The 16,312-nt window shown below is 46.5% G+C and overlaps 2 protein-coding genes across 7 annotated transcripts in view; one reads left to right on the top strand and one right to left on the bottom strand.

Moving 5' to 3' along the window:
* Nucleotides 1–474: 474 nt before the first annotated feature.
* On the bottom strand, nt 475–10,795 carry C8H10orf95 (chromosome 8 C10orf95 homolog). Of its 6 annotated transcripts, none has more exons than XM_033066336.1 (2): nt 10,748–10,795; nt 475–2,046 (listed from the first exon to the last, which is right to left on the bottom strand). In XM_033066336.1, exon 2 carries the CDS (start codon nt 1,980–1,982, stop codon nt 1,308–1,310), a length of 675 nt encoding a protein of 224 aa, XP_032922227.1. In that variant the 5' UTR covers nt 1,983–2,046; nt 10,748–10,795; the 3' UTR covers nt 475–1,307. The 6 variants fall into 6 exon arrangements, with proteins under 6 accessions (XP_032922227.1, XP_032922223.1, XP_032922225.1 ...); XM_033066332.1 differs by lacking the exon at nt 10,748–10,795 and adding an exon at nt 10,382–10,549; XM_033066334.1 differs by lacking the exon at nt 10,748–10,795 and adding an exon at nt 9,275–9,401.
* A 1,537-nt stretch (nt 10,796–12,332) lies between these two features.
* Nucleotides 12,333–16,312, top strand: part of MFSD13A (major facilitator superfamily domain containing 13A) — a 16,169-nt gene continuing 12,189 nt past the window's right edge. The window contains exon 1 of the mRNA XM_033066423.2: nt 12,333–12,411. The gene's annotated coding sequence lies outside the window, so the exon portion shown is untranslated. The remainder of the gene's footprint in view (nt 12,412–16,312) is intronic.

Raw genomic sequence — 16,312 nt, 5'->3', positions numbered from 1 at the left:
ACCAAGACATTTTGGCAATTGGTTAAACAAAACCTGTTGCACTAATAAAAAAAATAAAACCAAAAAACAAATACAAAAACTTCAACAAAATAGTCCACTTGCTTTCATTTTATAACAATTCAAAACAACCAAGGGCCTCCAAGTTCACTCTCAGTCTCTCCTTTATTATGCAGATGGGTAACATCCCATTCCCTCCCATGTGGGAGGGCAGGGGGAGACTAGGAGACTACAGGGGGACAGAGAAGGTCTCCTATTGTCCTGTATGCTTATAAAATTCCTGCTGGTCCCTAGAGAAGCTGACAGAAAAACTAGAGCAAAGCAGGGTACTGCCAAGTGGGACAAACCACCATAGCTGGGCATGAACCATGGCAGAAGCCATCCCTAACTTGACATAAATTGCAAGTCATTCACAAAAGAGACTGACATTAGGTAGTTAAGAATCAGAAATATAAGCATTTGCATTTGGGTTTTTTTTATTGTTTATATATTGTTTAAAAGGTACAGAAGTTTGCAAGTAAGTCAGACCCAGCCCCTCACAGCCCTCCAGGCTTCCAGCACAGCTCTTCCAGTTCAACCACCAAGCTGTGGGAGTGCTGTGGCTCACACAACTCCAGGAACCTCATTGAAGAGCCAGCACCTCCAACTAGAGCCAAGTCAGACCCACAGCAAGGCCTCAACAGCAGTTTCAATAAGGACATGCAGGGCCATGATTACTGAGCACCATGATATCAAGTGTAAGAGGATGGGGACACCAGAGTGTAAGGAAGTGCCACATACAGGCTTCATGTGGTGATAAAGCACAATGATATGATCATAAACAGCAGTGACAAGACAGGCAGACAATTGCTCTTTAGAGTGTTCAAGAACCCCCATGTCCTTTGGCACCTGCACTGCTCTCAGCCTCAAGGAAATTCAGTTTTTACCTCTCCAGGAAGAGAACCAGCTTACAGGCCCTTCCCTGGACGAGGTAAGAAGAAGCCCATGTTCTCTGATCAACGGCTGCAGTTTGGAGATCCCCCACCAAGTTGTGACCAGTCAATTAAATCAGTGTAAATCAAATGTTCATTTCAAAACAGGACCAATGAACTAATCCAAGAGTCAAGTGTCATGTGGTTTCCTCACAGAATTGGCATTGTGCATCAAAGAGGATAAATCTGCCACAAGATTGTGGAGAATGGGGAGCAATTAAAAGAAATCAAGAATGGTGGCACCCATTGCTTGTGTTACTTGCCAACCACACCAAAAAGAGCTGCCAGCTGGCTCCCATGAGGGTACTAGAGCATCAGTCCACTGGGTATCTGACTACCTCAGTGTCTCAGTTTCTTTTTCTTCTTACGGTTCCGGTCCTCACTGCTGTCATCTGCCTCACTGGCACTGGGGGTCACAGCCTGCTGGATGACCTTTTTCTCCACTGCATATTCCTGGTCTTCTATCTTGGGGTCTCCCTTGACCAAGAACTCTCCTTTCCGATAGGATATGGAAACATTGGTCCGGGGATAGGTGCCATAAACCCTCCGGAGATCATCCTTCACGAATTCTGGGAGGTCTTTCCTTGGCCCAAACACCTTTCCAAGCTTCCCCCATTGAAGCTCCCCTCTCATTGTGAAACCTTCAGGCCATGTATCTCGATACTGATCTGACCTCTGGCAGGCAGCATAGGGATGGTAGTTTGCATAGGGATTGTAGAGAGGGATAGGGACCATGGGAGGAAAGTGCCAGGGGTGGTATGGATGGATATAGGGATTGGAGGCACCATAGAGATGATGATACTCCACCTGACCCCCCACATAGTCAGGGTAGCTGCTCCGATCCACCACAAAGGTGAGGGGTCGGCTGTAGAAGTTGTGCATGCGGATGGGAGGGAACATCACAGAGCTGGACACGTCTTCTGCTCTCCCAGGCCGCAGCAGTGGGTAGGTGTAGGCAGAAGGTGGGATCATGGCTGGGTAATATTCACGTGGCACAAAGCTGGACTGGTACATTGTACAGGAGGCTGGGGTTTTACACAGGAGACACTTCTCTGCAGCAGTTGCTGAGTCTCAAAAGCTGTGAGAAGAGAAAGAGAAACAATTTATATTGGTTATATTCATTTCAGGCTGAATAAGGAGAGACACTTTGCATTGTAAACATACCAACTAATTAATAATTAAGACAAGGAGCTCCCCACAGCTTGCAGGGGCAGCAACCTACCTGGAACAAGTGAGCCACATTGCTAGTCACTGCCTGTTAGCTGCTCTGCAAGACACCATTTAACCCACACATCCCAGAGTTGCAAAGATGAGAACAAGCTGACAAAGACTACTGTTAACCTCATATCCTCATGACTTGTGTCCGCAGTGCTGGGAGGCAGCAAGACACCACAAGAAGCTGAAGGTCCTTGAGCACGCATGAACATGGAGGAGGTAGGGACAAGGGAAAGAAAAAAAGTAAGCAGGCAACAAAAGGAAAGAGGCAGCAGCCCAGCCCTGTTGCAGTCATGTCAACTGCCATCCTGCCCAGACAAGGAAATCTTAAAATAAAAAGATCTTCAACTGTCCTTGACTCTCTTCCCATCCTCCCAAAGCTCTGTTTTTACTCTGATAAGCAAATGAGAGCTGTACCTACTGTTTATTTCTAAAGCAAAATCCAGGCGCATGTCATATCCTCTGACAAATTTCCATGTACAGGTTTCTCTTTCTGGTCTCACTAGTTAAAGTGTGCATTTACCTTGAGCAATTCTGACCTACAGCTGAATTTGCTCCTAGCCTGCCCTTGTCAGATATCCAAGCACCCTCCAGGGCATAAAGCAATGTCCTCCCATAACTCATTATCCACTCCTCTAGGGCAGGAAAGGAAGCTGTATATGGCATAGGGCTTCTTTAAAAAAAAAATTGCTATCAGAGACAGGAAAAGACCATGCACAGAAACTAGGCAGCAAACTAGATTTCTTTTTTTTCCATGGAGTTCAGATCCTGTGGCCTCTTCTTGCTTCAGCCTTAAATAGAGTTGCCTCTCTCACAGGTGTTGACCAAGAAAGAGATGAAAGTTCAGTTGACCCCTAAGAGTTGCCTGACAAGCAATGCTGGGTACTACAAAAATGGAGGTCTTTCTTTTTAATCAGCACTGTTTCCTCCTGTTCCTAGAGGTTCATAATGTACACTAACTAGCTCAAGCCTACTTCTGCCATGGGTTCAGGGCTAGAAGCCTTCACCCTACACAGGGAACAGCACTGGAACATTCAGTCAAGACCAGGCAACACCCTTAAACAAGACTTGCAGCCTTGGAGACAAAGCCCATAACCATCACCCCCTCAGATAGGAGGAAATGAAACAGATTTCATTACCCACTTGCCTTAACTTGCTCAGAACCACCACAAAAATTCAAAGGAGTGCTGTATGTCAATGGCAGCATGAGGCAGGCACATGGAATAAGTGGTCTCCTCTTGGAAAACCAAATCTCAGCACCTCTTTAAATAGCTCATCCATGAATCTCTATTGAGATCCACACTTCTGTGAAGTGCTCATATTTCAGAGCAAGTGGTCTGCACACAGAGCATGCAGTTATTGCATCTATCGTATGAAACAGAGCAAGACTAGCTTACAGCCCTTCTGCTGGGTCAGTGTGCTGCTCCATGCCAGTTCAGGACATCCCTAGAGAAGCTGTTCACATCTAATTGATGACAAGCTCTTGCTCAAAAGCTTCTGTAGCATTTTGGCTGTCAGCATCATTGCTCCCAGGTCTTCCTGGCAGCTACAAGAAGGATTGACAGGCCATCTAAATCACTGGGGGTGTATCACAAGGCAGCCTGAGTACAGCTATTAATTGTTTTGATTTTACACTGAAGGAAGATAAGGGGAACAAGCTGGTGGCTCAGTGAGGCAGGATGACCCACAAGAGGAAGCAAACCGAAGAGATAAGAGGGAACAAGTTGAGGATTAAGCAGGTCCAGAAGCGCTTCAGGGCAACATTGTCACATGGCCACAGCAGCAAATACACTTTCCTGGAAGCAGATCACCCGGGAGGAGTATGTTGACAGCCTACACAAGGCTTCACAGCCCGGAGGAAGTTTGCAAACCCGTCAGGGCAAGCCTTGACTGGGTGGCCTCTGCACAGCTGCCTGGCAGTGCCCTCTCTCTGCCTGCTCCCAAGCGCAGAGCTCTCCCCGTGCCCCAGCACAGAGCTCGCAGACCACCCAGACACAGCCTTACCTGCACAGGCACAGAGCCCCAGCTCCTGGCTTGCAGGGCCCAGCACTGCTCTGAATGCTCAGGTGTGTCACAACAAGGTTTTGGTATGCAGGAGGCACAATGCTCCTGCCCTGCCCCTGCAGAGCTGAACCTTGTGGTGCTCTCGGGCTGACAACACAGTTTACCCCACCATTACACAACTGCCTAATGTTCATAATGACCTTCAGGCTGAGCTACAGCACAACAAATCCATGTGTACAGAGGAGGGCTTTGAAAACACCACTACCAGCTTGCCTGATCCTGTCCCACAGGAAGTAAAAGCAGACGCTGCTTCAGGGAAAACAAGGTCTGCCTGGAAGGTGATCATTTATCACACTGATGGCTGGAAGGCATCAAAAGCCAGATGCTTAAGGAAACCAACTCCAAACACCAACATCAAATGGTACCCCTTGAGGAAGGAGTCCAATCCCCAGTTTCTTCTCCCTTTTCTCAAGGAGACCTTCGAACACCTTCCAGTACTTAAAGGGGGTCTCCAAGAAGAATTTCCTGGGAGGCAAGGGAATTTTCACAAGGGGGAATTGTTTTTGCTGATGGAGAGTGAATTCAAATCAATATTAGAAATCAAAACTCTTAGCTGTGATAGTGGTGAGACACTGGAGCAGGCTGCCCAGAGAAGCTGTGCATGCCCCATCCCTGGAAGCATTCCAGGTGAGGCCTGATGAGGCTCTGAGAATCCCAGTCTAGTGGAAGGCACCCCTGCCCATGGCAGAGAAGTTGGAACTGGGTGATCTTTAAGTCCTTTCCAGCTCAAACCATACTATGATCCACCTGCTCCTACTTCTATTGTTTCTCCAGTACCAGCTGGTCTGGTCTTAGAAGTAAAGCAGGCTGTGCCTGGGAGCCAAGCCTCTCCCAGCCAGGGCAGCAGGGGCAGGGGTTGGCAGCAGGGACCAACAAGGGACCAACACAGAAAGGCCACAGCAAGAGACAAGACAGCCCCTCCTTTAAAGCCCTTCCAGCAGTTTTGACCTTGCTGGAAAAGGGTTCAAGTCCCACTTGACTTGAGCTGGATTGAGACACCAGGCACAATAAAAAGGAGAGAAAAACTCCAAAGATGGTCACAGAAAACTAACAAGATTATCATCTCTGCTTGGTGAGAACATGATACTGCAGACTATTCCCAGGCTTGCCAAAGCTGACTCCAGCAATTCTCTCACCCACTGCCCCAGTAATCTGGCAGGGCCTTTCCCTCCTCAAACATCTTGGTGCAGGTCAACGGGACTGACACCACAGCTCCCAAAAAAGGTCTGCCAGGCAAAGTATGCTTCACACCAGCTGCCCCACACAGAGTTGCTATGGAACAACCAAGCAATGTTTGCAATACAAAACTAGAGAGACATTTGATAAGAGAAGCTTTTGTTTCAGCCCTCTCAGTTACTACAGGTGATGAATCTACCACTAATTAAAACAAAAATGCCCAAGTCTGGTAGGGCTCTCCTAATATCTAAAGGAGCAGGAATTACCTGCTAAAAATACAGAAGACCATGGTTTTTCTGAACATGCCAGGGCAGTAGATTTTTACTATCACCTAGGTTAACTTTGAATTTAATGAGTTTTCTTTTTAGGTATTTGTGGAACATAAGAGACCACTGTGAGCTACAGAAAGCAGAGGAAAGTGTAAATATTCACTTGCATGCCAGACTACACATTCTATAGGAGAAAGATTAGAGTGAGCCTGACTATCATGGGCAGCACCACCACAAAATCAATGTGTAAAACTTCATACAAGTATCTCACATGTCTAGAGAGCCTGGTTTCAGCAAGTCCTCTTGCTTCTGTCCAGCTGAAGCAGGGTCCCCAGTTCAGACTGGCAGTTTGGATGGGTTTAAATACTTCCTCAGGTTACGTGCTGCAAGCCAACACAGCTGTAGAGACATTGGGCCCATGGGAGAGGACATGGCCATCTAATTTACTGTAACTCTCAACCAAGACTATTCTTGCTCCATTCCATAGCCTGTGATCAGCTCACAAATGAAGATCTCATCAAGTTACCCTTTCCTTTCCTGTGTTCCAGCACGCAACCTTTCAGACTATTCTTTCTAGCTTTTTTCCTGAGCTCTCCCTCTCCCCATCCCACAAAAACCACAGATCTCCTGCCATTGCTCTGTAACAACTCCCAAGAGTACAAGGATGAATACTGCAAAAGCACCAATTTCCCCCAGCCAAGAGGATGAAGTAGTAATGAGTTATTTCCAGTTAGTCTCCTCATTTTGATCAGTCTGCAAAGCTTTGTCAGGTGGCAACAATTTTGCAAAGAGATTTTTCTTTTTTAAAAAACAAAAATTCAAAGACTACTTAAAGTAAGATGTTAAAGTTGAATGTTTTTATTCAGCCAAGGCTTGTCTTGCATCACTCTGGTGTCAGTCCCACGCACTTACTTATCCAGCATCCTGGTAGCTGGAGAGAATGCGTGGGAGAAGATCATGACAAAGCAGTTTTATGTTTTTCCTTGTCGCTTCTAGCCCTTTATTGCCAACTTAAGGTTATGCTTGGCTTGAACTCTTTTCAATAAAACTCATCCAGGAGAGGACTCCCAAATATTTCTTGCAGGGGGTGAGAGCAGTACAAAAAGCCATACAACATTGAACCTCCACCACCAATACTGATCCTTAGGACACAGGCACTTGGCTGCCTTCCTAAATGGGATGCTTTTCCTTAGCCAGACATGCCTGGCAGCAGCACAGGAATTTAAGGAAAATGCAATAGCTCATTAAAAGCTGGGCCTTTTCAGGCCTTGGTTTTTATCTAGAGGATCAGATTCCCATGCTAGTGCTCCTTAATTATGTAAAAACTTGAATTTTGAACACAAACCTACTCACTCCCCAAAGCAGCACCACATTTTGCTACACTCTAAGAGAAAAATCAACCCATACTGTCCCAGCAAAGTACTCCAAGAAGTGTTAAATACTTGCACAAGGGGTTACTGCATCATGCCTAGTTCAAGGTACCAGCAAACTGTAGTGATTAACAGCAATACAGATTAATGCTACAGGCTTCCCCACATCTCTAACCCAGTCTGAGGAACTCCCCCAATGCTGGGGCTCTGACCCGGTTTCCCTTCATCCCACAGGAGGGACCTTTCTATCAGGAATTACTTCACTGCCCAAATTCTTTCAGCGGCCCAAGCCAACTGGAAAGATACCACAAGCACAGCTGATCCAAGAGCTCCATGAACAATCCCTTCAGCTCAGCCAAGGGGGAGAATTTAACTTCTGAAGCCAGAAGACACCAGTCTCACCCTGCTGTTACTAGTGCACCACGAGGAAAAGAGCTTCAGCTGGCACTGGTAACTGTGGAAATAGCAACTAATGCTTATTACAGTCAGTCACCCCTTATAGAGGCCCTTTGAAGAGGGAGTAGATCCATTTCAGCTATTCAAAGCAGCATTCCCAGAAAGCACTGAAGTCTAGTCTGGGTCTGGCATTTGTTTGTGAGGTCTGTGCAAAGCCCAAACTCTGTATGAAATCAAAACCCCAGGAAAAGGCCAAGTCACTGCAGAGCAAGTCTGTACTTGACAGCAGTTATCCAGAAACCATCTCCCTGCATAACTCTGCTCAAATAGCAGTCAAAATGCAACTTGCTGGCGACAGAGAGGTTTGGAGCAGCCACTCCAACTCTGACTGCAGCTGCTGGATAAAACAGCAGCTCTGGAACAGCTGTGCCACCAAGAATAAAACATGATGAGTGTTACGATAGGGTGACTGCATCAGCAGGCAAGGCTCTAGAAGACATCCCTGCCTGCTGCCACAGTGACCCTGACACTGTCACTTATTTAGCTCTCTCTGGGTAGGTGTCTACTGCACCAGAGTATACATTTTGGATATACTCCACAGTTTCTCTTTTTCTGCCACTTTCTCCTTTTGGCTTAGCCTTACCTCAGTATTATTAAAGCTTCCACCACCACCATTCTCATCTTGCCAATAAACACTGCAGACACTCTTTGCATCACATATCTTCCTCACCTGAGACTCAAATCTGTGTCCCATGTCCCAGCATCCCAGCCACCACATTTTTTCCCATTTAAACCACTTCCCACACACAGCTCTGTACCTAGACACTACTATTTCTTCTTTAGTTGAGCATATTCTAATGTGTATTTCATACTGTTCAGTACTAAGGATTGCCTCCATGTTAAAACACAACCTGCACAGACCTGCTCCTCCTTTCACTCAAAAGTTCATTTGATATCCATCATCTCCATCCACACATGCTCTTTCTTAAAGAAAAGACCTCAGTATCAGTTAACTCAAATTAGCAAATTCAGAGGTCCTGGTTGAACCTCCAGCTGTGACTTCTGCCCAGCTATTCTCCTTCATATTATGGTGTTGAGAGAACAGACTCAGGGCACTAACTTATATCAAGCACACCAATAAATCAACTAAATAGCCAATAACTTCATTAATACACCAGTAGCATCTCATGGCTATTTATATCACTTTGCACACAGCTATGAAGCTACTAATCAAGTTTTACAAACCACACATGATGCTACTGAGTCACCCTTCCCTCCCACACCACTTAGCACTTTGCACACCTACCCCAATTCGCTCTGCCCTCCCACAACAATTCTTTCCAACATAGACCTGATGTTGTTCAAGGAGCATCACTTCATTAGTTCCTGTGGGCTTGAGTCCTCAGGCTTCACTATCATTCACAGATACCTGCAGTCCTTCAGTCAGCTGATCTTACCTTTGTCTCATTTTATGCATTATTCTCTTATTTCAGGATCCACTTTTTCTGGCACATTCACACTTCCCTTACTGCAGTCTCCTCTCAAACAGCCAATCCACCCAGATTATTTGTTCCTCAGTTTTGCCACATCCATATTTAAGCCTGACAACTCCAATATCGTTACCTTGGCAATCTCAGCCTTACATGGTATTACTGATACGATGTATGTGACCTTGAAAGGTTTTACCCTGCAAGAGCTGCTTCAGACACTCTATAATTATCTGGTTCCTCCTGGTTATATATTGTTTACTTTACACACTCCAAGACAAATAACTCAATTCCAGCCTTAGTTCCCATGCCCAGCTCCAGTTACCTACCAGCACTTTCTTATCTTACACACAGACAGTTTGCATAGCACAGCAACATGTTTTGTACTTCCACAGCATCCTGCTCTCTCAGCTGCTTGATTACAAGTCTTTGTCCTTGAAGTACTCTTGGGAAGAGTCTCCCGATATCCTGCAGAGAAGTTAACAGATCACCCAGCCTGGTTCTCCAGAGGGAATTTCTGCCCACAGTGGGTTTCTTCTGTCAACAAACACCAGTGTTACAGAAAGCTATTTGCATTTTAACTCTTTGTTCTTTAAATACACTTAGATCCCACATCGAGGATGGATATGCAGAAATATAAAAAGCATAGTCTTATGAGCTTGCACTAAGTCTTCCCAGGGAATCAACACCTTAAACAGTAGGGCAGAACAGGAAATATTATCCAGTCTTTTAGGTTTTATTACATACAACACACCCCTCTAGCATATAAGGAGGTTTTCTGTTACAACAGCAACACATAGTGCATTTCTAGTGTAAGCTCAAGCATCTGAACTAGAATTACCCATGGGAATACTGCTCTTATTGCATCCCCAAGGCAGACAGCTACAGCATCTACTGATCTACAACTTGGTTATAACTTCAAAAAAACAAACAAACAAAACCCAACTACCTTCTGTTACGGTCTTCAGACAATACACAATGTAGCTCACAAATAACATTTTTTTTTTAATGGGAATCAAAAGAAAATCTTGTGTTTCCAGGAATACAATAATTCAAAGACCTTTCTATGTAATTTTTTTCTAAATTAAAGTATTTGAAGTCTCATCACATAACAATATACATTAGTATCTTTCACAAGCAGGTAGTACAAGGAATATTACAGAGTAGAGCACTGGCATAGATCAGTATGATAACCAAGTTATGCTAGTGTACACAGGCTTACACCCACATGAACAAATAGCAGATGTGAAAGGGGTGCCACCACATAAGCGAGTTGTGTTTTTAAAAAGCCAGGCAAAACACAGAATATCTCAGTTTTACACTGCTCTGCTAGTGTAAACATTTAAGGTAGCATATAACTGTAGAAACAGTACAAAACAGCTCAGTCTACAAGTACAGAACACAAAGAGACGCTTGTTTGAGACACATGTACTCACATGCAGTGAAAAAACAACCAAGACAATGCCTCCACTTAACCAAGGAACAGGAGGATACACAGCCTAATCTTAAAAAAAACAGGTTATGTTTTACAGGCTCTTTTTCACTAAAGTGCCTTAAGGACACAGAGAGCAAGGAGGTACCCTAAGATACTACATTACACCTTACAGAAGTCTTTCGTGTGGTAACCAGGGCTACATGACTTGCCTAAACATGCCCTTATACCTAAAGACAGGAACAGGAAGCTTATTCCTTCAGCAATTTCATTACATGCTCAGACAAGGAGGAAGGATACACAACGTGAGTAAAGAGGCAGCTAAAATCAGCACATAAAGCCAGCATGAAAAACCCTCAAAAGCACTTACCAAGACTTCAAATTCTTTCTCAAGTCAGCAAAACGCTATTAGCAAAACTTATAGAATGATAACCTTTAAAACAACAGACTAACTAACACAGAGAAGAATCTCCTATTAACTACTACAGAAATAAACCCCTCCTATTTTTCTTCTTAGTTTTACTTCCCCCAAGCTTTCCACTCACACCCAACTATAACTAAGCTGGTATTTATACTCACAGCTCATCTAATCATAATTAAGTAAGAAGCCATATCAGTGGCTCCCATCAGCACTACCTTATTGTTAGCACCTGTACTGTAGTGGACATTTACAGACAGAAATCTCCACAGGGATTTTAAATGTGTGATTGTGTCTGCAAGGTCAGCTTATCATCACCCAGCACAACAGCAGCAGTAGTGCAGCTCCTTTAGGATGCTTTGTGATTCTGTGATCTTAAAGGTCTTTTCCAAACTAAATGATTTTTTGATTAGTGCCTTATGCCTTGCCCTGCTGCAGGTGATCTCAATAGCTGAAGCTAAATACCTACAAATCACTCTTTAATTACAAACCATGTTGATTACAATTAGTTGTCTGGCATCTAGGAATTTATAAAAATGACCTGCTTAAGAAGTTACTGGTAAGTCTAATGTGCCAAAACACTAGGAAGTAATAGGGTGCAATAATACCTTTCTGTACACAGTAATTGGCTTTTGCCTCAATTTTTCCTGGTGAAATTTCCCGTGGTGTAATTTGAAAACAGCTGAATGGAAGCAACTGCTGCAGTGAGAGAGGAAAGGTGATGTATGTGCTGAATGTAGGAGTTGCTTCTTTGAGAGAAAGGGCCACAGAGAGATCTTAAATGATAATGGACAATGATAGTCCCTATCTCCTAAAATACGCAGGATGAATGGAAATTAATAGTGGGAGAGAAATGGAAATTGCTGATTACTGAGACTGGATATTTGCTGGATTACTGCCCCACCTGCCCAAGCAGCCAGGTATATATTTTTTTTCCACTATGTCATTCTTCAGCTTGGCACACACTCTCTGGAGGAGGCTCACGGGAGACCTCACTGCTCTTTACAAACCCTGACAGGAGGTTGCGGTGAGGTGAAGGCCAGTCTCTTCTACTGTGTCTACAAGGACAGAGGAAACGGCCTCAAGCTCGGACAGCGGCAATTCAGATTAAATACCAGAACTGTATTTTTTTTTCGCTGTTCGAGGGATCAGGCATTGGAATTGGTTGCCCAGGTGGTGAAGTTGTCATCCCTGGAGGTGTTCAAGTGGCCTCTGGATCTGGCACTGGGTGATATGGTTCAGTAGCTTAGGAGTAACAGTGGTGGCACTGGGCTGGTGGGTGGACTAGATAAATTTGAAGATCTCGTGCAGTATCGATGATTCCACGATTCCCTGTCTCCAAGCGCTGGCGTTCCCGGCCAGGCCGCGTTTCCATGGCGACGGGCGGACGGACCATAGAGGTGGCGCCAGACCAGAGAGGCCCGTGCCGCTGGGGGCGGGGATATGCAAATGAGCGACCCGAGTGACCTCACACGCAATGGCTGCCGGGAGGTGCGGGCGGCTTCACTTCACTTGCCAGGATGCAAAATGGCCGCGGGGCGGGGCTGGGAGGGCGCGCATGCGCAGCCGCGCCGTGCGACGGCGAAGCGGCGGGGGAGCGCCGGTACCGGACGCAGGTAGGAGGCGCTGGGGCTGCGGGTGGGCGTCTCTCCCGCCTGATCGCTGGCCCCGGTTCGTCTCCTCGCCTGTAGTGTGGCGGGGTGATGGACTCCTTGTCCGCTCAGTAAGGTGCATCGGATAGGGTGGGAGAGACACTACCCCCCAGTGGGGGCGCCTTTGCGGGGAAGGGGGGGTCCCCCCTTCCCTGCAGTGGTAGAGCCCTGGCGGATACTTCTCTCTGTTATCGTGGGTGATGCCACTTTGGGCCGGGGGGTGCCCTCGGTCCCTGGTGTCAGTGCCCGTGGGCAGGAGGCTCAGTCCTGGAGCCGGCGGGGTCCCTGCCAGGGAGAGGCGGCTCTGGCATTGCCCTCTTCCCTCGGAGCGTGCCGCGGGTCTCTGGTGTCCCTGTTACGGCTTCCCGTCACCTGGCAGACTTCATCCCACCGCCATGGAGCCTGCGGGAGAGCCCACCAGGGAAGGATGGCGGTGCCTCCGGGGAGCCCGTTCGGGAAGGATGGCGGTGCCTCTGGGGAGCCCGTTCGGGAAGGATGGCGGTGCCTCCGGAGAGCCCGTTCGGGAAGGATGGCAGTGCCTCCGGAGAGCCCGTTCGGGAAGGATGGCGGTGCCTCCGGAGAGCCCGTTCGGGAAGGATGGCGGTGCCTCCGGAGAGCCCGTTCGGGAAGGATGGCAGTGCCTCCGGAGAGCCCGTTCGGGAAGGATGGCAGTGCCTCTGCCCGCCCCCCTTCCTCTGCCAGGGCTGCCAGGCCTCCCCTCAGCGTGGAGGGTCCCTGCAGATGCACAGGGGATGGCAGCGCCACTCGGGCATGTCCGAAGTCAGGGTGTCCCCATGTCCCCGTGGCTCCCGGTGCTCCTGTCCTGCACGTGGGACATCAGCAGCTGGTGACCCAGTCAGGGGCGTGTGGCTGCAGTGGGACGGTGGCTTTGAGAGGTTTGCATAGGTGAAGAGACTCCCTGTTCCTGTGAAGCTGTGCAGCAGGAACTCCTGGTGGCTGCACTTGGCAGAGTGGTAAAGTTGCCCGTCCCAGGAGTTTCCTGTTAAGTCTTAACAAAGAGCAGGCAGTATGTGTGCAGTAATCCCATCTTGTATCTCCTGTGAACCAACTCTTGGAGCTTGTTTTCAATGATTATTTCAAATTTACTTCTGGTTTTATAATTTGAGGCCAGAGTTACCTGCCAATGGTTCCCATCCTAGTGCTGTGAGGCTCACTACAAAATTAGAGCTTACATTGACAGCAAATGATCAGAAACAAGTTTTTTAATACTTCTAACACACTTCCTTTGCACTGTAAAACAATTAGTTCTTTAGACACAGGATGTTGCATGTTGTTAAGATAGAAGCCTTGCCAAGTTCCAAGGCTATGAGATCTGCCCAGTTATCTCTATATTGACAAACCTTGTGTTCTTCTTAGGGAATGAGGTCTGATTGAACAAGATTGCTCAGCTGGAGCACAGCTCCATGGAAACTACCAGCTGGTTCAAGGTGTTAATTGTCTGTGTGGCAGTTGTGTTTGCGTGTATAAACTCAGCAGGAGTGATGGAAGCACATGATTGCTTGTAAAAGAAGGATATTACTTAACCTCATGATGCACAGTCATCAGTGATTGTTGAATTGGTAAACAGTACTGGGAAACACCGTCATAACCTCTTCCAGTCACGTTCCATGCCTGATCCAGGTGGTTTCAAAGGTTTCATTGCTTTACCCATCAGATACCAGGCTGTTGGGAGCCTGCTGTTGGGGTGTTTGTTCATGTTTCACACAGGACTGTATTTATTGTTCTCTCAGTAGTCCTTATTACTAAGGGATTATCCAAGGGTGTTAGGAGTGTTTCAGGAGAAGAGTGGAGAAACTGAGAGCCTGGAAGCTATATTCATCTCTAAAAGGGTGCACAAGATCAAAGTTTAGTCAGAGGAGCCTAAATTTTGGGATATGTGTATCTAGGAAGGAGCTTTCCTGGGATAGAAATAGGATTTTGAGAGGTTTTTTTTTTTTGTTTAAATGGGGGTTCTTTTTGTTTCATTTATTTAAATAGCTCTGTGGAGGGATTTCTTATTTTACTAACAGAGTTCTGCCAGAATCCAGTTAGCTTTGTGGGATGAGGACCCTCTGAGATGTCTTATGTTGTGGAGGTGTCCTGAGGTATCATGTGGAGGAAAGGACAGTGCAGAACCTGGTCTGTGCTCCCAAAATGAGCTCATCACTGCTGGATAACCCTGACCAAACAAGGACATCCATGGCTGTCACTTGCAGGCGCTGGGAGGAATTGATGTGCCCAGCACCAGGCATTTTGCTCTTTCACAGGTGCAGCTCCAGCCCAGCTTCCCTGTGAGTGGGGCTGGACCACTAGCAGCCCGGTCCTGTCTGGCTGTGACAAATGTCTATAAATAGGGTTTTCTGTCTAGCTGCTGGGTGGATTTATTGTGTGGCAGTTGCAGAGATACAGAGCTGATGTATTTGGCCCTCTGTTAGTAAGCCCCTCAAAACCCAGAATATGCAGCAGAGGCTGTGTAGTGAGAGCTTGAGCAAGCACAGACATATCCTGAAGTATTATTTGGGATATTCCAACCTGCATTACACACACAGAAGAGAATGAAGACGAGAGCTGTCCTGACACTGTGCTCAGGTCTGCAGATGGCTGTTTCAGGTTGCTGAGTGGCAACTTGAGCACATAAAAATCATCTGGCCCTGCTTAAACGGCCAGTTTGAGCCAAGATTCACATGTATGGCTCTGCTGCTGGCTCAGTACAAATGACTTCAGCTGTGGAAGGCTGGAGCTCAGCCTTGTTGTGATGCCAAAGCATTGCCGAATCACCATGGGACAGAGGGACTTGTGAATCCAGCTGTGAGCTGGCAAGGAACTTGGAGCAGATGTGTGAGCCCCAAGCTGTGGTGTGTTCCAGACACAGCTGTATGCCAGCACTCTAAAACAAAAGTAATGCTTTCCTGGTAGCCAGTATTCCAACATCCTCCTCAGGAAGATAAGATCTGTGGACGTCACTGGCAGGAGTCAGATGTCAAATGCAGAGGAGGAAGTTTCTCAAATAAAGTCTCGTTGCTTTTTAATTTATGAGTTTGCTGCTTTATGACTGTGTTAGAGGTTCAGTATGAATGATAGCTATTCCTTCCTGCAACTCCTTTTCCCATTACTTCTTACAGCCTCATGTTGAAAAGTTCTGACATACTCCATGAGTAATTCTCCATCCCAAGGAAAAGGTTATGAAAATACCAGTGTGACAATAATACAGTGCTTTGAGTGTAGAAGTAAAATCTGCTTTTTACAGATAACTGTGGTTTGTTTCTTTTTAACTGCACATTTGCAGATGAGGAGGGAAAAAATTCCTATCAAATGACCTAATGACTGTCCTAGCAAAAGTGACATCACTTGCAAATATCAGCTGGCTGGAGAGGTTGCACATCTGTGAGGGAGTGATGAAGGGGCAGAAAGAAAGGAAATTTTACCTTCTTTGAACAGTGCTGTAACATTTATATGACAAAATGAGGTGTCTCTGGAAACCTCAACAGCTGTGGTTCATGCAACATGTGTTCAGTGAAGCACCTTTGGGATGGGGACAGCACGAAGTGCAGTGCTAAGACCGAGGCTTGAGCAGGCTCTGCTTTCACACAGGTTTTGGATAGAAAAAACAAACCCAGGATAAGAATCATCCTAGTGGATCACACTGTTGGTCTGTCCCTCCCCATATCCTACCCCATGGTGGCAGCAGGAGATGCTGTTTATGGGGAGGAGCACATGAGTCTGGGCACCATTTGTGGCCTTTCCACTTGTATACCCCCATCCTGCACAGCTAGGTTGAGCTGGCTAGAGGGGATTTCCCTGCCTTGTTCCCTTTAGTAACTCTTTTCCTTGAATTTGCCTAATCCTTTGAAGCTGCTGCCCAACT

The sequence above is a fragment of the Catharus ustulatus genome, chromosome 8 (assembly GCF_009819885.2).
Source record: "Catharus ustulatus isolate bCatUst1 chromosome 8, bCatUst1.pri.v2, whole genome shotgun sequence".
Lineage (NCBI taxonomy): Eukaryota > Metazoa > Chordata > Aves > Passeriformes > Turdidae > Catharus > Catharus ustulatus.
This window is presented reverse-complemented; position numbering and strand designations above follow the sequence as displayed.

Coding starts and splice junctions, on each gene's coding strand:
- C8H10orf95 (XM_033066336.1), bottom strand. CDS start 1,982: ATGTACCAGTCCAGCTTTGTGCCACGTGAATATTACCCAGCCATGATC.